The sequence below is a fragment of the Musa acuminata genome, chromosome BXJ2-4 (genome assembly GCF_036884655.1).
Source record: "Musa acuminata AAA Group cultivar baxijiao chromosome BXJ2-4, Cavendish_Baxijiao_AAA, whole genome shotgun sequence".
NCBI classification, from domain to species: Eukaryota; Viridiplantae; Streptophyta; class Magnoliopsida; order Zingiberales; family Musaceae; genus Musa; species Musa acuminata.
In genome coordinates, this window is record NC_088341.1 from 10,739,506 (window position 1) to 10,764,085 (window position 24,580).

General features: G+C 38.1%; 2 protein-coding genes across 3 annotated transcripts in view; one reads left to right on the forward strand and one right to left on the reverse strand.

Annotated features, from left to right (window-relative positions):
• Nucleotides 1-13,564, reverse strand: part of LOC103981403 (myosin-11-like) — a 29,408-nt gene extending 15,844 nt beyond the window's left edge. For both annotated transcript variants that reach the window (XR_001977484.2, XM_009398130.3), the window contains exons 1-22: nucleotides 13,217-13,564; nucleotides 11,729-11,857; nucleotides 7,211-7,354; nucleotides 6,972-7,117; nucleotides 6,740-6,896; nucleotides 6,572-6,630; nucleotides 6,310-6,469; nucleotides 6,041-6,190; nucleotides 5,344-5,480; nucleotides 5,118-5,264; nucleotides 4,893-4,994; nucleotides 4,731-4,788; nucleotides 4,421-4,522; nucleotides 3,220-3,257; nucleotides 2,962-3,088; nucleotides 2,717-2,887; nucleotides 2,458-2,589; nucleotides 2,246-2,355; nucleotides 2,073-2,133; nucleotides 1,538-1,715; nucleotides 1,259-1,464; nucleotides 1,023-1,142 (exon numbers count right to left, since the gene is read on the reverse strand). Coding sequence is in view for 1 of the 2 variants with exons in the window: in XM_009398130.3 (XP_009396405.1) it covers nucleotides 1,023-1,142; nucleotides 1,259-1,464; nucleotides 1,538-1,715; nucleotides 2,073-2,133; nucleotides 2,246-2,355; nucleotides 2,458-2,589; nucleotides 2,717-2,887; nucleotides 2,962-3,088; nucleotides 3,220-3,257; nucleotides 4,421-4,522; nucleotides 4,731-4,788; nucleotides 4,893-4,994; nucleotides 5,118-5,264; nucleotides 5,344-5,480; nucleotides 6,041-6,190; nucleotides 6,310-6,469; nucleotides 6,572-6,630; nucleotides 6,740-6,896; nucleotides 6,972-7,117; nucleotides 7,211-7,354; nucleotides 11,729-11,857; nucleotides 13,217-13,219 (2,637 nt within the window). In the remaining variant the exon portion in view is untranslated. The remainder of the gene's footprint in view (nucleotides 1-1,022; nucleotides 1,143-1,258; nucleotides 1,465-1,537; nucleotides 1,716-2,072; nucleotides 2,134-2,245; nucleotides 2,356-2,457; nucleotides 2,590-2,716; nucleotides 2,888-2,961; nucleotides 3,089-3,219; nucleotides 3,258-4,420; nucleotides 4,523-4,730; nucleotides 4,789-4,892; nucleotides 4,995-5,117; nucleotides 5,265-5,343; nucleotides 5,481-6,040; nucleotides 6,191-6,309; nucleotides 6,470-6,571; nucleotides 6,631-6,739; nucleotides 6,897-6,971; nucleotides 7,118-7,210; nucleotides 7,355-11,728; nucleotides 11,858-13,216) is intronic.
• Nucleotides 13,565-22,482: 8,918 nt separating this feature from the next.
• Nucleotides 22,483-23,196, forward strand: LOC135608700 (uncharacterized). Its single transcript, XM_065101726.1, has one exon. It carries the CDS (start codon nucleotides 22,483-22,485, stop codon nucleotides 23,194-23,196), a length of 714 nt encoding a protein of 237 aa, XP_064957798.1.
• The last annotated feature ends 1,384 nt before the right edge of the window (nucleotides 23,197-24,580 follow it).

A 24,580-nucleotide genomic window follows, 5' to 3' on the forward strand; every position in this document is an offset into this window, starting at 1 on the left:
AATATTGAGCTACAACCTACAGTTTGATTATGGTGGGTTCTTAAGCCATAAGTGTTCACATCAGATAGGCCTGCTAGTCCTTTGATAGAGATATGATCTAAGTTTTGATTCAGTCATTTGGCAGTGATTCCTTAACAGTAAAAATAAGCCTTCTACTAGGTAAATCATTTATTTACCTATTTTCTTTTTTCTCTCTAAACTTCTCTTTCATTCATCCTGCAAATGAAGACATTTCAATTAAACTCAAAAAATTTCTTTCTTTTTCTTTTGTACACATGAAAGGAAACAGACTTCCCACTTGGCTGGTAAGTTGCTTACTCCCTTCATGCTAGGTTTTCCTTATTTTCTTTGTCTGAGTATCAAAAGAGGCAACATATTATAAGGATGCCACAAACCGATGAGTGCCCTTAAAGATCTAGAACAGGTTTCAATGCGTATCCATACAATTTGAACCTAATAGATACTGGCCTACCATTTTCTTCCTTTGTTCAAGACTTCAAGTATCAAAGCTAAGATGACCTATCCTTTAAAAATATCACAAATCAACGAGTTCCCCAGAAAATCTACAAAGGGTTTTTATGCTTATCTGTACGATTGATCCTATTAGTAAATATATGTAATATCAAAAGCTTTGCCGTTCAAATGCTTGCAGTCCCTCTATACATTTGTGCACACCCCTCAATAACAAGGAAAGTAAGTAATTTTTTCCTTGCTCATTTTTGTGATTGTATTTGACTATTTGTACCAAAGGAGTGAACATATGTGTTAGCAAGCTCCATCAAAACAAGAAAATCAAATATTTCTTATAACAAACAAACCTTCTTCACAGAAAAGTGCCCACAATCAAGAAAGTATGTGAAAAACATTGATGTAGTCTTCCTATCGATTGTTAGAATTGCAAGACTTTTTACTAGCACACATAAAGATAAAAGAAGAGGAAAGCAAAAGAAGTATGCAGTTTCATCACATTTTCTTGTGCGCATCAACCTCTATAAATAATGTTATATCATAAGAATACCAACCATTTTGAGCTTCCTAAGCTCTTTCCTTGCAACCCTTCCTCTCCATCGGCACTGGGTTACAATCGATGCCCTCTTTAGCTTCTTATGGTATGAATGAGCTCTATAACAACGCCAATGGGCCTTCAAATAGCAGAAAAGAAGAAAAAATATTATATATATATGTAAGATTGAAGTTTCAAAGAATGTCAAACTGTGAACAAAGTCATTAATTCTGTAAGAAGAGAAGAAGTTTTAACCTGAATAACAGTCGCTGCCTTAGTTTGCTTCTTAAACCTAAACTCATTCCGAGCAGCCAAAAATCTAAAACCAGTTTGCAGGACAACAACTGAGAATTTCAACTGTGTATAAGCCTTCCTAGCCTTGTATCGACGCAAATTTTTCTGAACTTTTATTGCAGAATTTTCTCTTCTCATGCGTTCAAACAACTTAAAAGCCAGCTTTCCTAGAAACACAAGCATGTTAGATGAGTAAAGAACCAAAGATTACACAGCAACAGTAATTAAAGTGAAACAAACTTCTCCATAATGACTGCACAAGAATGGTAGATTTCCGTAAAGCAATAAATCGTTTCCGCAAAATATGAGTTCGTATTTGATTTTGAATAGATTTTGCAGCCCTGTTAAGCACTTCAGCTCGTCGAGCATCTAACTCCGCCATCTGACCAGCTCTAAGGAAAACTTTTGTTTTGCCTATCTGCAAAATCAAGAAGCAGTATAAAACCTCATGCATCTTAAAATGTTTCTATCAATGGTCAAAAATTAAAAAATGCACGTCTACAAGTGATCAACAAATTTAAAGCAATGGCAACAGATAACTTCCTGAACAGTAGTTACTTGCAAGGAAATTCATGATACGAGCTCATTCAATAGGAAGGTGCCTTTTGCCATGTAAATTTACAGTGACAGGTTTAGTCAAGCCATCAATAGTGCTAAATGGCTTAAAAATATAGTACTAGAAAGATTACAGAAATCATCTTTTTACAAGGCCATTCAAAAGCACAATAAATTCACCATGTAAAATGCTATGCTGAAAAACAGTGTTAGCGATCACCTGGAAACCTGTTAACCCCTTCTTTTCTAGAATCTTCCTACAAGCTATCTTTTCATCATTGCTGTTCAAAAAGCATATAGAAAAGCTCCTCATACAATGAAAGTCATGAAATCTAATAAATAACTATAAAGAACACATGTAGACCATCATAATGAAAGACAATGCGAACTTACTTCCCCTCCAAAATTTCTGGAGCAAGAACACCAAAACGGTGTAAAAATTCATAGAATATACGACGAGTAGGATATCCAGCACAGCTAATTCTGATGGCCTCAAGAACACCCTAATGACACCCAAAAAGAATAACAATGATAGAATTTAGACTTGCTTACTATATAAAATAACAACTCTGCTTGGACCATTGCAAATGTCCAAAAATACTCACACCACAGCGTAATTGTTGCATGACATTGAGATTCTCAAATACGGCAGGTTTTAGAAGATTGTTCGGCTTCACACATCTAATGTAATGAGGTTCTGTGGAATTCAATGTGTCCATCAAGGCCTGTAATTGCAGCTGCAGCAAAATTTTCAAACTGGAATTAGATGCATATTTTACAGAAAAAGAGAGGCCCCAAATTGTTCTCCAGAATGAAAAAAGAATAATCCTAATATTTCAACAACTGAGGAAGATAAGTATACACCTTAAATCGAGAACCAATGGATGAAAATTTAGAAGACTTAGATGTCTCCTCAGGTAAAGAAGGAAAAAGGCCTGAAACAAATGAGCATTTTGATGCGCTCAACAAATCTTGGTGTTCCGCCACAACATAATCCTTATTTTTGTCCAGGAACTGGTCAGACTGATATAAAACCTAATAACAGAATACAAACACAAAAATAAATCTTAATGCTTAAAACTATTTTCAGCTAAATCAAGAAATCCAACCTCGCCAGCATAATGGCCTATAGAAAAATCAGTGCGAGAAAGCTTGGGCTTGATGAAGCGCTTGTGTGTTTTAAATGTCTGGTAAAGCTTTTGCGCGAAGGTTTCATGTGTTGATTTTGGAAACATACTGTTGGAAAAAGGGTTGTTAACATCAAACAATAAGTTGTCCATTCTAAAAATCCATAAAAAATTGTCTCACACCAAAAAAATAGTATTTTATTGAAAAGAACAAGAACAGAAAAGAGAATAAGACCATACCATGCTTCATCTAGGAGTGCAACGATACCTCCAGGTTTCTGTATAAGAAAATAGCAACCTTAGTTATTAGCACAAACAGTTTCCATTAAAGTTCCTTCAATAACAACAAGCCATAATGGTCCAGCTATTTAGGGTCAACTACATAGATTATTTTCCGCCGTGGAGTATTACATAAAGTTTCTTAACGTGCAAAAACATATAAAGGTCTCATTGTTGCTATTCTTCACATTAATTAATATTATTGGGTACTAGACTCATCTTACTGTTCTTGATTATATCATGAAAATAAATTTTCATTTAGCATGACCATTGTGAAAATGCATAAAGATTGCCATACATCTTTGCGAAAGAGATACCAGAATACTTTTACAGTCAGGGAAGATCTCTAAAGAGAATATGTTTGTTGTACTACTACTAGCCAATATGGTCTATATTGTTTAAACATGTAATCTTAGAAAATAATCTCAGACAATCTACTAAACTATTTTTGCTAACTAAGTTCCCTCCCTCAATCTCTTATAATATAACAACACCATCTATTACATATGTTTACTGTGCTCAAAGAAAAAATAGAGCATCCTTTCATTAAACATAGCTGTGCTACTTGTAGCTAGAGCAAACTCTTGGAACTGTAGGTTTACTCCGAGGCTCTTGAAGTACATAATTCTGAATGCTGGGAATGGAACAGAACACACATAACTGTTTTGACCATTTTAGAGTGACAAACATCTGGTCATTATTATAGTCTGTTAATAAATATGAGAACTCAATTTGATGTTTCTATTTAGGACCTTTATTGTTTTGTTAATGCTACCTAGAGTGAAACTTTTCTTAACATGAGCCACAAATGAGATTGGGCTATAAGTCCCCATCTTAGGTTGCTTTATGTCATCCCACAATATCACAACTATGATGTTAATGCATCAACATCACTACTATTCTACAATTTACCATCACCATGCATGATACATGAACTAAATAGAACATGGAAACTACCAGTCACTGTTAGAAGTTCGAACATTATTGATCAATATCTGCACATTATCAAAAGTTAATAGGCATATACAGTAAACACAAGCCACACAAATATGTGAATGATGGATATTGATTAACATGTCTAGGGGAAGTGCAAACAAGGAAAAACAAGACTATATAGAACATTCAAAAATCATGTGCAAGTACAAATAAATAAATAAAAAACCTTCTCAATAAGATCCAGGACATCTTGGTTATCAACAAATTCAATGTAGCTCCAATCTATTTCTTCTTTCGTGTACTCTTCCTGCTCCATCTTGAAAACATGCTGAAAGAACAATTTGCAATTAACTTAATAGTTAAATAACCATTTGAAACACGTTTTTAATTTTCTCATGCCGGAAAGGTATGGGGTTGTACTAAATTGGGAACTTTGGGCCCTACATATTGCATCTTCTAAGTGAAATCTTGGTTCCTAGCTTAACTTTTTGTCAGCCTAGAGAAAAGAATGAATGTATCATTTAAGAAGCAATTACCTGGTTAAAATGCTGCTGTAGTTTCTCATTTGTGAAATTGATGCAAAACTGCTCAAAACTGCAAAACAATGAAGGTAAATTATAGAAGATGATAGCGTTAGGGATAAAGTTAAATATTATGTGACACAATATGAATGAAATCCTCTATTTCTTAATTATTACCTGTTTGTCTTGAAACTTTCAAAACCATAGATGTCTAGGACCCCAATCAGTGACTTAGAAGTTGGATCTTGTCCAATTGAGACATTTATTTTATCAACAAGCCTGTAGTTTAATGAAACAAATTTCTTCAAGATTCATCATTTGGTGGTTACTAACTTACTATATCATTAATGCTTGAAGCAACTTTAAAGAAGTATGAGATTGGGTCATGAGATAGTACTTTACCAATCAAATAACCGAGAATATATAGTTTTAGCCAAGCCATCCCTGCTTATGGTTGCAGCATGAGGATCAAGTGGTCTCTTAATAACTTCTTCAGGTGTTATCATCACACGCTTACACAGAGCATCTTCCAAAGCCTCAGAATCACACCTGAAACATGATACCTTCAAAACCTTAAGTAGCAGCATCTAAAAGCAACAGGAATAGGGAATGGGAATGTGGAATTCACATGAGAAGCTCCGCAGTCATCTTGAGATGAAACTTAGATTTGTCATCTTTTAAAACTGACGAATCTACTTCTTGTCCCTTAGTGAAATCAATATTTCCAAGATGAAGAATGCCTGCAACAACCCTGAAAATTCCATCCTGGCAAAAGGATCCAACAGATAAAAATTCAAACATAATTTTAGTCAAGGTTTTTTATATACTGGTCTATATTGATTCCGATTAGTTGTCGGACTGGTTTGGTATTGAAATACCAAGCAGTATGCCAATCTACAACACCCAGTACCACTTAAAAACAATACAAATGGAAATGGGCAGTAATATCAAGTGGCACCAAGTTAGGCATTCTGATACCAGTACTTGGTTAGACCATAAGATACCGGTCAATACATATTGGTCTCTCTGGTAGTTTAAATCATGGTATGCAGTACCGAATGGTACCGCCCGATACGGGCGGTATGTACCGGTCCGACGGCATACCGATACGCGGACCGTCCGGTACCGCTACAGTGTTACTGTATTACACTGTAGCAGTACTAAAAGTGCTACAGTAATAAAGAAAATATATAAAATTATTCGGTACGCCCTAGTGTACCACTCGGTATGCCCTGGTATCGTACCGAGCCAACCTCAAAACACCGGTACGGTACGGTATTGCATACCTTGGTTTAAATCATGCTTAACAGAAAGTTAATCTTTACCTGTTCTTGTGCACTGATTCCGACAATATCCATAGCCCTCCTGGTGGCCAAATAGTCATGGGCATCACTCACACCAACCAATTCATAGCAATTTGATTGGTTAAGATAATGAAATGAACTTGGTTTTCCTAACTTATACTTGTCAACTATCTGCAAGGTGATACAGAAATTAGTTACAGAAACTACCGAATGTTAAGATTAAAAGATGTTTCTCCATTAAGCATCATAATACATCAATTGCAGACAATAATTCCCAGAAAAAACAACACCTCTTGTGGTGCAGCACATAGAAGGTAAAAGCAGTGGTAGTTACGCTCTGGATCAGAAACCTGGCAAACTCGGGACCTCTCAAGAAGGTAGGTACGGATGGCAGCACCTGATATTTTACCTTGCCTATTAAACTGGATCTCAACAAACTTGCCGAAACGACTGCATGCATTTAAAAATGTATGAATTAACACAGATGCTCATAAAGACTATAATGTTGTACGGTAACATTTAATTTTACATCAAAATCTTCTTGTTCAATACCTGGAGTTGTTATTTCTGACAGTTTTTGCATTTCCAAATGCTTCAAGAACTGGGTTTGACTGGAAAAACAGTCACTTATCAAACACTCAGAAAAAGAACATGCGCATGGACTACCACAGAAGCTCCAGTTGAACTGTGCTTACTAATTGCCAGAGATTCTCAACTTACTTCGAGTACTTGTTGCTCTACCGTTCGCCCTTCAGTAGCAGCACGCCCACCCAAATAAGCAAGATAGCGCATAAGCATCTTTGTTGTCTCAGTTTTACCTGCACCACTTTCACCACTAACCAAAATGGAATTGCTTTTCCCCTCATTTATCATTGCCCTGTTTCATATAGGCAGCTTGGAGTAAATTCGTGAATTTAGAGGAAAAATAATCTTGTATGCAAAAGTGATAAACCTGTATGCTACATCTGCCACTGCAAATACATGAGGACTTAGCTCACCCAAGGGAGCTCCTTTATATTGGGTCATCATGTGAGAATCATATAGATGGGGCAACCTTTGAAATGGATTTATGGCAATCAGAATATTTCCTGTGTAAGTCTGCCACAGAAATACATGTCACATCAGAACATTGTTTCAAAAAGAGCATATGTCCTGAACTGTAACTTGGATGATAAATGCTGTGCAGCTTACATAAATTTCATTCAGTTGGTATCTGGCTGCCAAATTCTGCAGAACTCCAGGCTCATGCAGATAAGAGAGCTTTGTCATGTCATCAACCCCTCCAGCAGGGGCTTCCATATCTTTGGGATATACTTTTGACAGATTGGCAACAACCTAATGAATCACCATCAGTGCACAATGCATAGAATATATGGTCCCAGTAATTTAACATTTAAAATATATAAAGGATTAAAACTACAAATTCATGCACCAAAATTACAGCAATTTTTAATTCAGGGACTTAAAAAGTGTAAAAAATGAATACTACTACTACACTTTACAAGATTCAAGAAAAACTAGATATGATCAAGTGAATCAGCTGCTGTTTGTTTGCACATGACTCATACTGCAAATCAAAAAGCAATGAGAATGGCAAAAAAAAACAGTGAGAAGACAATACATTTCAAGTTCGGCTAGTAATTACTTCCTTTAAAGTAATCAAAAGGTTGACATCCTAGACCCACAAAAAGCATCAAGGACCAAATGATTTTACTAGTGTTGCCAAGTGAAGTGGCCATCAGTTTTTAGTACTTCATCCAATTATGATAAAATATCATTTTTGTGCTATTTAAATATGAGCAACAAATGTGCAAATATATCAAAGCAAGGACCATAATAAACCACTTGCAAACGTCATATGAATTAGAACAGAAATAATATGCTCTTGCTGGATTGTCACAATGACTATATGGAGACATAGCGGTCAGGTATGTACCAGTCACCTGGGCATTGTCACAGGTCTCATGTTGCATCAAGGATGTAATAACACATATGGGCATTTCGATTAGATTCCAGTAATTGATAGAGGATCACAACAAGCTCAAAACCAACATGGTTTTGCCCCTAGAAACTATTATTCATAAAATACACTTTACAGTGAGCATGAACTAAATGTTACCTCCCTGACAGTTTAAATACGATATGAAAATAATTCCAATGTTTGCCACAGATTGAGGATATCTAGAATTATTTTAGAAAGTATGTTGTGCTAGTCATAGGTGCCTTGCAAGCCAATCACGTGAGTGATGGCACGTGTGACATGACATGTACTCTTTTTGCTTATTATATTATTTGGCATTTTATCACTTTATCTTGCATGCTGCATATATTGTGATGTACATGGATCTGTGCAATGAGAATCGGATCGTGATGAGATCATAATAATGAGATTGATTCGCCTTTAAACATAGACCCTAAATAATCACGGTCATGGGTCACTCGAGAGAGACATCGAGGTGACCGGATAGACTGGTGTATTATATACTCGTTCATATGATGGAGGCGGCTGGTGTCATAGATGCTCGTGTAGGGACACTAAGGATACCGCGCAGGTGCTCATTGGAGAATGAGTTCACTTATTGATCCACTCACAGAATGCTGGATGGTTGATGATGCCTCATTGTCAGACAACGATTCCGTCGTCTCAGTGGTGTATCTGATCCCTAGACTTGAGACACCAAGGATGTCCTGTATGAGTACTTCACTCACTGATATCAGACTTATAAACCTGGAAGTTCTAGATCTAGCACAACCGGTCATTGGAAGTGGCAGTCAACCTTACGAGGGCTATTGAGTGTCAATAGAGGATCATCCACTCTCAGTATCATGAGAGAAATATCTCATGTGTTTTTGCTCAAGCAAATCCCTAGCTAGGGTCATTTGGATTAAGAGAGAAAGAGTTCTTTGAGAGAATCCGATTAGAGCTAGACTCAAGTCGAAACCATATGAGACTGATAGCACCATGTCCGGTATACGATCTCTAGGATATTAGATGGATGAGGGACTACAGATACACAGTAACTAACGACAGATAAGTCCAATGGATTGGATTCCCCTGTATCGTCTGGGACTGCGGCGTAATGACCTAGTACGCCCGTAGTCGATGAGTCAAGTGAATTATGGAGATAATAATTCACTGAGCCAGAAGAAGTTCTAATAGGTATGACTCACGGCCAACTTGATATTAGGCCTAGAGAGTCACACACATATGGTAGGTGTTGCGACGAGTAGAAGTTCGGATATGAGATATCCGTTGGAGCCCCTGAATTATTGGATCCCATAGATGAGATCCAATAAGAGTCAATGATAGATTATTAGGTAGAGACTCACTAATCTAAGAGGCTTGGGTAGTTGGATGGAAATCCAATACTCAATAGGGCAGGATCCATTAGAGTTAAGTTGATAGGAGACCTCTATAAATAGGAGGGAACCAAAGGGCCATAGGCAAGACCCTTTTGGCTGCCACCTCCTATTCTCCTCTCCCCCTCTCCTCGTCAACCTGCAGCCCCTATTTGGGGCGTGTGAATAACAAGAAAGGTCGGCCCCTTCTTAGTTATGTGGTGCGTGCAGCGAGAAGATTTGAGCACCGATTTGAGAAGCGTCTTTGTAGCCTCTGCCATATGAATTATCACTAGAGAAAAGGACAGTTGATCTCCTTCATCCTCTCCCACAGATCTACAGGAATTCAAGGATATACGATCTCCCTAGATAACGCACATCCCTTAACACGTGTAGTTTTTTGGTTTTACGGGTTTTTGCGCACCAATCTTCGTACGATAATAATAGACTATTTTTCTATAGAAATATGGGATTTTTGTTTTCTGTTCTTCTACTGCGTATATGATGTCGCCCCTAGATTTCCCAACATGTTGAACAATGATGCCACAGTGATAGTGTCACTTCTCTTTATTGAATAACTTCCATGATTGTATAAAAAGACTCAAAATTAAGCAATGCTTCATAAACCTCCTTAGAACAAGGCCTAGCTATGGGGCATATCAAGGAACAACTAGTCAGTCAATAGGCAAATCACAACCACATTTTTGTAAAAACAAAGTGTTTTCTAAGGACAATAGCAAATCATGAAGTACTAACAAGGTTATGGGATTAACACCTCTTGCACCTAATAAAAAAAAACATGTCAGTCCTATATTTCAGTAGATTCAGAAGCAAAACATTGGAAAGAATGTTTTCAGCCTAAGCATAACCAGTGGTAAGCCAAAATGTTTTCAGCCTAAGCATCACCAGTGGTAAGCCAAAATGTTTTCAGCCTAAGCATCACCGGTGGTAAGCCAAAAAACATAGTAATAAAATAACATAATGGTAATCTTGAATAGATACTTTGCTTGTAGATATCCAAGGGAGAATAGTTATTTCATGTAGCCATTCTTTCAAACTATATAGCATGTTAACAATATGCCCTAGGTTCCACAAAACTGCTAAACAGCAAATGTAACATTAGCAGCAAAATTTGGAAAGTCAAGAATTAGGTATAAACAAATGGAAGACATAGAAACCGAATGTCAGCCATACACCTGTGACTTGTTCAGCGTATTATTACATAGACATAAACTAAAAGATAAAAAATCTAGATTATATATCAATTAGTTTTTTTGATACCAAATACAACGCACTAAAACTTGTTCACCTATTCGTGGTTAGGATAACTTGTGAAATGATTTCAGGATAATAATAAAATAGACTAAAAATGTATCTATCAGGATAACTTGTAGTAGTTGTTGGGATAAAAGCTTGGAAAAAGGAATTAAATCCAATATAATTAACAAAAGAACAAGATTTAGAAATCACCCGAAATCACAAATTAGCTAACCTGAGAAATGATTTCACCCCTTCGTGCAGTTTTATGGTTAAACCCAAGGTCTGCCATACCGAAGCATACACGGACTGCTCGGTACCGCTACAGTGCTACAGTACTATACTGTAGCACTGCTACAGTATGAAAAAGTATAAAATTGTTCGGTACACCAGGGTGTACCGCTCGGTACGCCCTGATGTACCGCTCGGTACACCGATACCGTACCGTACCGAGCCCGGGTTGAAACGCCGGTACAGTACGGTACGGCGAACCATGGTTAAACCAATTCCCCAAGAATAAGACTGGATATTTCTCGACTGTGGTCACCACTGTAGGGGTTAAGTTTGATGAGTTGTGAAGTCAAACATTCAGATCAAATCTAATACATGTTTCATCACATCATCTCCCTCCATTCTTAATAGTGGAACTTACAGGGAACCCCAAAGGGGCAAAAGTAGTAACATTAAAGTTTACTGATAAGTCATTTTTAGATTCAAAGCATCCATTGTAGAGGTGGAACGAGAACTGCCTTCAAGTCCATTCCCAAAATAATAAGAAAGGAGGAAACTAGGTACAAAATATAAAATAGATAACCTCACAAGTATGAATATGAAACTGCATTGATTTGGTTTGGAACTTCCGTAAGTTAATGAAGTTTGTCAGGAAGAATGAATGAGTCATGTTGTTTACAGAAGTTTGTGGGTAAATGAATCATCCATGTTCAAACTCGACATCAATTATGTTCAGCGATACGCTTATCTGTGTAGAAACAGATTACCAAAGTATCAGGTGATATGGAATCTCATCAGCTTAATGCCATATATCTAGGTCTATTTATCTACTAATCATAATGCTTAAATGGAACTGGAGTTAAGCAGTAGCAATCAATTTACCGTTTTCCCATTAGAAGTTTGAACCTCAGCATTTTGACCAGTAATCTTAGCGACATGTCCATCAATCCAAGCTACTGCTGGATCTTCAACCCATACAAGAGAACCTATAATTATATTAACTGGTGTTCCCTGCAATAATTAAAAAAGGTAAATTGTAATCATGTTCCCAGTTTAGGAAAAAAAATAGTGCACTAGCAACTTCTTTCCCCAACATGAAAATACTTTAATGACATAAATTAAACAATACATTCACAATGGTGAGAAAAAAATCAATGTAGCCAACCCAGAAAGATGGCACATGACAGATTGTTATTGTTGTTTATGAGTTTATTAATAACCTAGAATAAAGATTCACAAATCATTATATAAATCACACCCATGTCCAGCAATATCTTGCGAAACTGTGGAACCCCTATTAGCTTAATCAGATCTCCGATACAAACAAATTCCACCTATCTTTCCCATAATACCAAGTGGAGAACATTGATACAATCAAGTTTTACACACAAAAGTGCATTAATGCAATATTTAGCTACAATTCTTCTTGAGTTCTTATGTTTCCAACAAAAGTTAACAGAACAATTATATACTTTCAGTTAGTTATTCTCGTCTTTAGCTTATTGTATTGAAACCAGCAAAAGTTTCCTAAAATTTCAAGCCTCAATAGTTTCTAATTCACGATTAAAACTTGAAGCCTATGAAGCATGGACACAAACACATACATAAACTCAACGACTTGAAAAATCTCACAAGAGTAGGAGACACAAAATTTAATAAAAAAGTATTCTTTTATAAATCTATGTATAAAGGTATGCTACGCTCAATCTGGATAATTTATAACCACCATATATCTAACTTAATAATGATCAATCATCTAAATAACAAATATTTTGATAAGGTCATTTAGTCCCACATTAGTTGAGGAGTATGGGAACCAAGGGCTCATAAATCCGTCGAGTCTCCCTTACCCTCAGAGGCGTCTTTTGGAGATCACATGCTCCGAAAGGACAAAATCGTGCGGGTACACCCATCGTCCAAAGCAGACAATTCCTTACGAGCCTACAAGAGACTTGCACCTCGGTCGAGCAAACTTGCTCCCGAGCCCATGCGGGCACACGCAAACACAAACAACTAGGACAATTATATTTGTAGCACATTAAAATCCCGTTGGTACACAAAACCGGCACCGCAAGAACTCTGAAGTATTGGGCTTCATAGCTTTCAGCAATTTTTACTGTGAATTTGTGTTATGATATGTAGGGCACGTTGTGATCTTCCCAATGAGTAATAAGTAGTAGATTTAATTTTGAAGTCAGCTCAAAATTAAATTTCCCTCATGACATGATATATGTCACCCTTCTTTAATTCAAAATCTTGAAAATACATTCAAGATCAAGAGAACAACATCAAGAACGGAGGCACTTCCGATAACGTAAACCAAAGAAACAAAAAATGCATAAGCAGGGATCCAGGGCAAGGTATCCGGACCATTTTGGATTGGCTCGCATCGAACTTCCTCTTCTGGGAAGTAGGAAGGAGGAGGAGAAGAGAAGACGCTCGACGACGACGATGGAGGAGCGGAAGAGGATGTGGCCGTCGCGGGGGGGAGAAGGGCTGGGAACCCAGTGACGGGACGAGCGGGGAGTAGGGGGATGCGTTTCGACCGAAAGCGATGTAGCGCGAAACCCCGCCATTCGGAGATGCCGCGCGACGGGAGCCATGGGAGGGCCCGTGTCATCCGCGGGCGCGGATGGTGGCCATTGGCCGTCGTCTCCCTTCACCTGCGCCACTTCCCTCGGAGCTCTCTCTCTCTCAGACACGGACTTATAAATCCGATCACTAAATCAAATAACTCAGGGGTTTCATATATATACATACATATATATATATATATACATACATATATATATGTATATATATATATATATATATATATATATGTATATATATATATATGTATATATATACATATATATATATATATGTATATATGTATATATGTATATGTATGTATATATATATATATATGTATATATATATATATATATATATATATATATATATATATATATATATATATATATATATATATATATATATATATATAGGGTAGTAGGGTTCCACTATTAAGAATGGAGGGAGATGATGTGATGAAACATATATTAGATTTGATCTGAATGTTTGACTTCATAACTCATCAAACTTAACCCCTACAGTGGTGACCACAGTCGAGAAATATCCAGTCTTATTCTTGGGGAATTGGTTTAACCAAGGTTCGTCGTACCGTACTGTACCGGCGTTTCAACCCGGGCTCGGTACGGTACGGTATCGGTGTACCGAGCGGTACATCAAGGCGTACCGAGCGGTACACCCTGGTGTACCGAACAATTTTATACTTTTTCATACTGTAGTAGTGCTACAGTATAGTACTGTAGCATTGTAGCGGTACCGAGCAGTCCGTGTACCGGTAACCTGTCAGACTGGTACATACCACACGGTACGGGCGGTACGCTTCGGTATGGTAGACCTTGGGTTTAACCATAAAACTGCACGAAGGGGTGAAATCATTTCTCAGGTTAGCTAATTTGTGATTTCGGGTGATTTCTAAATCTTGTTCTTTTGTTAATTATATTGGATTTAATTCCTTTTTCCAAGCTTTTATCCCAACAACTACTACAAGTTATCCTGATAGATACATTTTTAGTCTATTTTATTATTATCCTGAAATCATTTCACAAGTTATCCTAACCACAAATAGGTGAACAAGTTTTAGTGCGTTGTATTTGGTATCAAAAAAACTAATTGATATATAATCTAGATTTTTTATCCTTTAGTTTATGTCTATGTAATAATACGCTGAACAAGTCACAGGTGTATGGCTGACATTCGGTTTCTATGTCTTCCGTTTGTTTATACCTAATTCTTGACTTTCCAAATTTTGCTGCTAATGTTACATTTGCTGTTTAGCAGTTTTGTGGAACCTAGGGCATATTGTTAACATGCTATATAGTTTGAAAGAATGGTTACATGAAATAACTATTCTCCCTTGGATATCTACAAGCAAAGCATCTATTCAAGATTACCATTATGTTATTTTATTACTATGTTTTTTGGCTTACCACTGGTGATGCTTAGGCTGAAAACATTTTGGCTTACCACCGGTGATGCTTAGGCTGAAAACATTTTGGCTTACCACTGGTTATGCTTAGGCTGAAAACATTCTTTCCAATGTTTTGCTTGCTGAATCTACTGAAATATAGGACTGACATGTTTTTTTTTATTAGGTGCAAGAGGTGTTAATCCCATAACCTTGTTAGTACTTCATGATTTGCTATTATCCTTAGAAAACACTTTGTTTTTACAAAAATGTTATTGTGATTTGCCTATTGACTGACTAGTTGTTCCTTGATATGCCCCATAGCTAGGCCTTGTTCTAGAGAGGTTTATGAAGCATTGCTTAATTTTGAGTCTTTTTATACAATCATGGAAGTTATTCAATAAAGAGAAGTGACACTATCACTGTGGCATCATTGTTCAACATGTTGGAAAATCTAAGGGCGGCATCATTGCATCAAGGATGTAATAACACATACGGGCATTTCGATTAGATTCCAGTAATTGATAGAGGATCACAACAAGCTCAAAACCAACATGGTTTTGCCCCTAGAAACTATTATTCATAAAATGCACTTTACAATGAGCATAAACTAAATGTTACCTCCCTGAGAGTTTAAATACGATATGAAAATAATTCCAATGTTTGCCACAGATTGAGGATATCTAGAATTATTCTAGAAAGTATGTTGTGCTAGTCATAGGTGCCTTGCAAGCCAATCACGTGAGTGATGGCACGTGTGACATGACATGTACTCTTTTTGCTTATTATATTATTTGGCATTTTATCACTTTATCTTGCATGCTGCATATATTGTGATGTACATGGATCTGTGCAATGAGAATCAGATCGTGATGAGATCATAATAATGAGATTGATTCGCCTTTAAACATAGACCCTAAATAATCACGGTCATGGGTCACTCGAGAGAGACATCGAGGTGACCGGATAGACTGGTGTATTATATACTCGTCCATATGATGGAGGCGGCTGGTGTCATAGATGCTCGTGTAGGGACACTAAGGATACCGCGCAGGTGCTCATTGGAGAATGAGTTCACTGATTGATCCACTCACAGAATGCTGGATGGTTGATGATGCCTCATTGTCAGACAACGATTCCGTCGTCTCAGTGGTGTATCTGATCCCTAGACTTGAGACACCAAGGATGTCCTGTATGATTACTTCACTCTCTGATATCAGACTTATAAACCTGGAAGTTCTAGATCTAGCACAACCGGTCATTGGAAGTGGCAGTCAACCTTACGAGGGCTATTGAGTGTCAATAGAGGATCATCCACTCTCAGTATCATGAGAGGAATATCTCATGTGTTTTTGCTCAAGCAAATCCCTAGCTAGGGTCATTTGGATTAAGAGAGAAAGAGTTCTCTGAGAGAATCTGATTAGAGCTAGACTCAAGTCGAAACCATATGAGACTGACAGCACCATGTCCGGTATACGATCTCTAGGATATTAGATGGATGAGGGACTACAGATACACAGTAACTAACGACAGATAAGTCCAATGGATTGGATTCCCCTGTATCGTCTGGGACTGCGGCGTAATGACCTAGTACGCCCGCAGTCGATGAGTCAAGTGAATTATGGAGATAATAATTCACTAAGCCAGAAGAAGTTCTAATAGGTAGGACTCACGGCCAACTTGATATTAGGCCTAGAGAGTCACACACATATGGTAGGTGTTGCGACGAGTAGAAGTTCGGATATGAGATATCCGTTGGAGCCCCTGAATTATTGGATCCCATAGATGAGATCCAATAAGAGTCAATGATAGATTATTAGGTAGAGACTCACTAATCTAAGAGGCTTGGGTAGTTGGATGGAAATCCAATACTTAATAGGGCAGGATCCATTAGAGTTAAGTTGATAGGAGACCTCTATAAATAGGAGGGAACCAAAGGGCCATAGGCAAGACCCTTTTGGCTGCCACCTCCTATTCTCCTCTCCCCCTCTCCTCGTCAACCTGCAGCCCCTATTTGGGGCGTGTGAATAACAAGAAAGGTCGGCCCCTTCTTAGTTATGTGGTGCGTGCAGCGAGAAGATTTGAGCACCGAATTGAGAAGCGTCTTTGTAGCCTCTGCCATATGAATTATCACTAGAGAAGAGGACAGTTGATCTCCTTCATCCTCTCCCACAGATCTACAAGAATTCAAGGATATACGATCTCCCTAGATAACGCACATCCCTTAACACGTGTAGTTTTTTGATTTTACGGGTTTTTGCGCACCAATCTTCGTACGATAATAAGAGACTATTTTTCTATAGAAATATGGGATTTTTGTTTTCTGTTCTTCTACTGCGTATATGATGTCGCCCCTAGATTTCCCAACATGTTGAACAATGATGCCACAGTGATAGTGTCACTTCTCTTTATTGAATAACTTCCATGATTGTATAAAAAGACTCAAAATTAAACAATACTTCATAAACCTCCCTAGAACAAGGCCTAGCTACGGGGTATATCAAGGAACAACTAGTCAGTCAATAGGCAAATCACAATCACATTTTTGTAAAAACAAAGTGTTTTCTAAGGACAATAGCAAATCATGAAGTACTAACAAGGTTATGGGATTAACACCTCTTGCACCTAATAAAAAAAAACATGTCAGTCCTATATTTCAGTAGATTCAGCAAGCAAAACATTGGAAAGAATGTTTTCAGCCTAAGCATAACCAGTGGTAAGCCAAAATGTTTTCAGCCTAAGCATCACCAGTGGTAAGCCAAAATGTTTTCAGCCTAAGCATCACCGGTGGTAAGCCAAAAAACATAGTAATAAAATAACATAATGGTAATCTTGAATAGATGCTTTGCTTGTAGATATCCAAGGGAGAATAGTTATTTCATGTAACCATTCTTTCAAACTATATAGCATGTTAACAATATGCCCTAGGTTCCACAAAACTGCTAAACAGCAAATGTAACATTAGCAGCAAAATTTGGAAAGTCAAGAATTAGGTATAAACAAATGGAAGACATAGAAACCGAATGTCAGCCATACACCTGTGACTTGTTCAGCGTATTATTACATAGACATAAACTAAAAGATAAAAAATCTAGATTATATATCAATTAGTTTTTTTGATACCAAATACAACGCACTAAAACTTGTTCACCTATTTGTGGTTAGGATAACTTGTGAAATGATTTCAGGATAATAATAAAATAGACTAAAAATGTATCTATCAGGATAACTTGTAGTAGTTGTTGGGATAAAAGCTTGGAAAAAGGAATTAAATCCAATATAATTAACAAAAGAACAAGATTTAGAAATCACCCGAAATCACAAATTAGCTAACCTGAGAAATGATTTCACCCCTTCGTGCAGTTTTATGGTTAAACCCAAGGTCTGCCATACCGAAGCGTACCGCCCGTACCGTGCGGTACGTACCGATCCGATAGGTTACCGGTACACGGACTGCTCGGTACCGCTACAGTGCTACAGTACTATACTGTAGCACTGCTACGGTATAAAAGTATAAAATTGTTCGGTACACCAGGGTGTACCGCTCGGTACGCCCTGATGTACCGCTCGGTACACCGATACCGTACCGTACCGAGCCCGGGTTGAAACACCGGTACAGTACGGTACGACGAACCTTGGTTAAACCAATTCTCCAAGAATAAGACTGGATATTTCTCGACTGTGGTCACCACTGTAGGGGTTAAGTTTGATGAGTTGTGAAGTCAAACATTCAGATAAAATCTAATACATGTTTCATCACATCATCTCCCTCCATTCTTATATACCCTACTACCATCGGCTCTACCTGCAACCCACGCATCCTATTGGGCAGTTTACAAAGACTGCCCAATAACATAACATTTTTTAGGTGAATGCAATTGGTCTATCTTATGTGATTTTATTTTATCACTTACATTGAAAGCACATATATCTATTTACAAAGAGATAATTTAAAAATATTCAAAATATTTAAGATATTTTAATTTTTTAATTATTATTACTCAAATTAATTATTGATGATGATGATGGTGATAATAATTTTTATATAAAAAATAATGTTATATATATATATATATAAGCTACAATTATACAAAAAAAAATGTATTTGAATATTTTGCGAATTCCATGATACCATATCATCAGAAATTTCTTTTATGTTGAATAAAAATAAACATTTTATTATGGGCAATTAACCTAAAATTTGTTTATTCTTTTCCACCAAAATATGCTCCTATTTTTCACCAAACATTATTATTACAGATAGTTGCTGCGACAACAAATTGTCTATATTGTAAAAGCATGTTTCTAACAATCAACGGAGATGTGGCTACGTTTCTAAAGAAGTCGCTATCCGATCCATTGAATAGAAACCTTTCCTGCCCGTCATTGGACACAAGGGTGAGACGCGTGGTGGGGTTCCTTGGTGTGTCATACCATAAGATTACCGACTTTTCTGATGACCGTTCCGAACGAGATCGTTTCGGTCCTATTAATTGCGCGCTGAAAGCATCGTCTTCCCGCTCCATTTCCGTTTCAAATACTGTTGCGGCTTACGAAACAGGGTCTCTCGCCTCGCCGCCCCTGATCGAAGTTTTGAGAAGATGAGCTATTACAACCAGCAGCAGCTTTCCATCGGGGTCCTTCCTTCCCAAGGCACTCCGACTCCTCCATCCATCGATGCTTTTCTAGGGTTTCAGCTTGCTGATGCTTGTTGTTGCTTTGATCAGGATATCCGCCAGAGAAGTACCCGAAAAACGCCTATCTGCCGCAGGGGTACCCGCTGGCTGGCTACCCGGATACCCTTCACCGTACGCTCAGACGCCCCCCAGCAGTCAATCAGCCGGCCTTCCGTCATGGAAGGATGGTAAGTAGTCGAAACTAAACTCCCATTTTCCCCCAATCCTTTTTTCTGTTTGGTCCCTCTTTTTTGCGTAGACGGATCGAACAAGATTTGATCTGATCGCAAAGATTAGCAGATCCTGCGCCCCCGTCCTTCGCATGATTACTGTTTTTCCGTAGATTGGTGACGTTTGCGAGAAGTATTCCGCCATTTCTCCCGATGAGAAGTGTGCCGAATTCCTCGGAGCTTTTTTTCTCACACAAAAATAGGACCATTCTTGCGTGTTTAATTCGGTTGGTGCAGCTTGGCCGCCCTTTGCTGTGGCTGTCTTTTGGATGCTTGCTTTTGAGATTAGGATCGAGTGAGAAGGTGCCCGACTTACGCATCCCGTTTCAAGGTGGTGGATCTTAGTTTCAGAATCGAGGTAGTCAATTTCGTCTTTTTCTTCTTTTTTTTTAATGTAGTGTTTAGATCGATTTGAAAACCGCCACTGGTCTTCTGCATCTCGCGGAGACAGGTTCATGTTGCTTATTCGAGATTTCTACGCAAGTCACATTGGCTTATCGTCGAGCCCACCACGTTTCAAGTAAACTATTCTGATCGAGAGAGAAAAACAATTTGACTTAGGGACTTGATTTTGGTAGTCACATTGGCTTATCCAGTTCTCGTTCAATTTGTTCTTAGAATCAGATCGTTTGGTAAACTCAATCAATTAGATAGAAAAGAACGATCTAATCCGATGCGAACCCATCACAAATCAAAACAGCCGATTGGGTTCATGAGTCATACCCGGTTGTTGGCTGATCGGTTCGTGTTTGGTTGTTCCTTTTCGGAATGGTTTGACTCGATTTGGTCTGATTCGCTTCTTAAAAACCTCTTAGCACAACCATGACTTGGTCTACCAATCTCACTTATAATGATCCGTTTGAATGTTGGATAAAGGTTTCAGATCCGATCCGGTCTGCTGGGAGCGGATTTGGCTCTGTAGTGTGTGTCCATGGTAAACATCCCATCCAACCCGTTAACATAGAATCTAGTTTTATATTAAAAAAGAAAATAGAGAGAGAATTTCCACGATATGATAGCAAGCATTCTTCCTTTTTCCTTGACAAGTGCTCATAACTTACACAGTGCCCATGAGATAATTGATGCATCTAGAACATGTTGCAGGAAAATTTTGTGTTTCTGGATAGAAAGCATGCATCAAGCGGTAAGATAGCAACGTTTTCTAGTGATTCCAACCTTGGCTTGGAGTGTCATTCAAGGCAGGCCCACAGCTCAAGTCATTTTAAGAACAGTCTCTTTGTAATAAATTAGTTGACTGTGAGCAAACCAATAGAACATCCCACGTGCTTGTTTTTAGCTAGCAATTTGCTTGCATTTTCTTGTCCATAAAACTTCCTCCCAGACTATGGTTCTTGTTGATTTTACATGGTGCAATAAAGGCTTAATGAGTATTGTTATTTATAAATCAATAGTAGGACTATGAATATTCTTCTATACTCTTCCAACTTAGTTCATGGTATTAAGCTAGAGAGGAAATATAATTAGCTTCCAAGATGCTAATTTTGTGAATTTGACATTGCAGTTTTATAGCATTGTTATTAAAAGGGATAATCCAGGTCTATATCAATTAGAAAAATAGAAATGACTTGCTCATTAGTAACACTTGTATCATAGTGAGAAAAAGTCAAATGTCATGGCAGAAAACCTATTCCATCAATCTATCATCTAACTATGGGCACCTTTATTATGTAAATATGGCGGTGTTATTTATCTTGTTTGTTCAATCCAAATATCCTTTTCCTGATGATTTTTATATATGTATACCCCTTAAAATACATTCATCACAGGAATGGGCCATGTATGAGTTTATCACATTCAAGTATTATCATGTATCAATTTTAGGAGTCATCTAAACCCAAATCAAGATATGATTACATTATCCTTTGGTCCAACTCGATTGAAGATATCTGGATAGTTTTCACTCTTTATCATGTAACAGGGAGAACTTGTCGTCAGACTTGAGAACAATCTGGAAAAGTCATAGATAAGATATCCCTTTTAGTTTTCAATAAAAAAAAGGATGAAAACATATAGGCCATCGTAATGAAATGTGAGAATGGAGGAAAATATTCTCTTGGAGTGATCCTTTACAACCTTCTAATGGATGGTACCATATATAGAACTCAGCACTAAAGAGGCCTCTACTAGTTTTGTAGAAAATAAACATGTCAAGACAAGCAGACAGGTATTGATAAAAGAAAAACATCTCATCTTCATCATTTATTTTAAAAATAAAAAAAAGTGAAAATAGGATGAACATTTGATTACGAGGAAAATTTTGTCAATCTTGTATCTAGTTATTATCTCAATTGCTTATCATATTAAAAGAAAATTGATTGTCACAAAATTGATTCGATTAAATTCGGATAGATTATTGAATTTATAAAATAGAAATAGGATGAACATCATCGAAGCAACGATTTCTAACGTATTCCTACATTCTGCACGGTATTTGTACTGTCGCTTTCCAGTAAAAGCCGTTTGGATTTGTTAGTTTGGCGTTGTAGTCCGTCACATGCGATTAGTTTGTTAGAAGGATTGATTTAAACCCAGTTTTCCGTGGCGGCTTCTCCAAGAAACCCATCTAACCCTCGACAAAGTCAACCGCAAGAAAACGTAGTTTGCAGAAACTTCTTAGAATTGCTTTAGTAATTCCGTGTCCAAGTTTGACTTATCAATTCCTTCTCTGCACACCAAGAAAAGGATACAGATATAATTAAATGTGTCAAATGTATATAAACACACCACGAGATGCCATCAGGTTTCAGAACTCCTTCATGTTCGCTTGCCCAAGCTATGTTGTGTGGATTGAGAAGCCTCAAAAGAGTCGACAAGTCATGGTCACCGAAGGCATCGAAGAAGAAGAAGGCCGACAAGAACCCGTACTCGACGCGAGGCCTCGACAAGTTCGCCGCCGTGCTTGCTGACCTCGAGAACCGAAGGGCCAAGATCATGGCGAACGCTGGACCGCAGGATGCGTCGACGTCGGTCTGGTTCATGTATTCGGAGTCCAGTGAGTGTGTGCCGATCTTGTTAAGACACAACGATCATATGAGCCGGCAGCCGATGCCGCCGGCGGTGGCTCACGCCGCCGATGAAGACCTCAAGGAAGTCATACCGCTCGTGGGTTCTAAGGATGAGAAGGAAGTCATCAAGGAGATGGTTGCAGTATCGGAGAGGGAGGTGAAGAAACGATGGTCATGGAGGGACTGGAGGCCAAGCTACTATTGGCCTCTGGTGATGGTGACGGTGCTGATACTGTTCTGCTTGTTGATGTTTGGAAGAGTGTTTGCCATATGCTGCACCTCGATATGGTGGTACATGGTGCCCACAATGCAAGGAGAAGGTAAGGCTCAGAGGAGAAGGGTGAAGAGGAAGAAGGATGACAGGCGGATGAGTGAGAAGAGTTTGGTGGTGGCACCTTCCTCCTACCAGGACAAGAAGGTGGAGAGGACATGCAAGTGATCTGGAAGACCTTCATTGATTCTTGTTCGTAAATATTTTTTCCCCGTTTTTCGATCATTATGTGATTACTGATGTAAATTATCTTTCTGGATGATGGGTTTGATCGGGAAGAAATATCCAAGCTCATCATCTTCGGAGTTGGTTTTTGGGATTGAGATCTCAATAATGATGTTCTTGGTTTGTGATCTTGAGCCGTAAGCAAGGTTAGAAACTGGTTGTTTGTTACAGCCACAGAGGGGAAAAGGCTTCGCGGTTTCCAGGGGTTAGACTTTCTCTGGTCAACGAACAGGCGCTATATTGTATATATGAGGAGATAACAAGGTATCACCTAACGATGATCTCACGTTGACTGAAATGAGGATCGCCAAGAAAGTTAAGATTGCTCACCCTGTGCAACAAGGTTAATTATATTAAATATACGGAAGTTAAGATTGTCAGGTTCTCACGGAAATCATCTCTTTAAACCTCATATTAATGGAACCTCGTGAACTCTGTATATAATTGTTTTATAATTTTCTCACATCTGCTTCATTGTATGATTGTTGATATATGATTCCGAGTTCTTACACTAAGGAAATGCAGTCACTTGAGCTTGATTTAATGGTCATAAGCAGCCCGATTTAAACTTAGATTGGGTCTAATCTCTGCTGTTCGTATCTGGGCTCAGCAATGGCGGCATAATTACCGGTTAGCACGAGAACACATGAGCCATGAAGAAGGTACAGTGTACAGCATCAATCGTTGACCGGCAAATTGACGGACCGGATGATCGGGTGGATCCGTCGATCACATCAGTCAACACACGGCGTCAGGTTCTGCAACATGATTCACTTGTTAGCCGCCATCACGATGACCACGAAACAATGGATGAACAGCGACCCTATGCCAAACATCACATTCGTTAGCCACCGCCTTAGGAAGAACCGGTCTGGAATCCGAATTATCGAATTGAACCGGGTTCAACCAAGCAATTCTTGATACGAATCGGACGAACTGGCTGATCCAATTGGCCTTCACCGATTAAATGGTCGTCCTACTCCATTTAGGAAGACGAAATTAAACTTGTTCGCAAAAAAGGTGCACGAGGACGGTGGAAGTGTTGTCCTCATATCTGTCATAGTAGGAGAAGTTGAAGACGTAGCTCGAGACTGAGATAGAAGCAGGTTAATTGATTCAACTCGGGATGTTAATTTACCGATGTGGATTTTAGTAGTCATTGTAGAATCTCGATATATCAGCTTCGGGATTTTTGATTCGATTCCTCTAATGAGTATGATGAATATTGGGATGTAGAATAATATGATGATGATGATGATGATGATGATGATGATGATGAGAGAAAGTTTATTTATAGCCTAAGTCCCTAATCATTCATGGTTAGGAT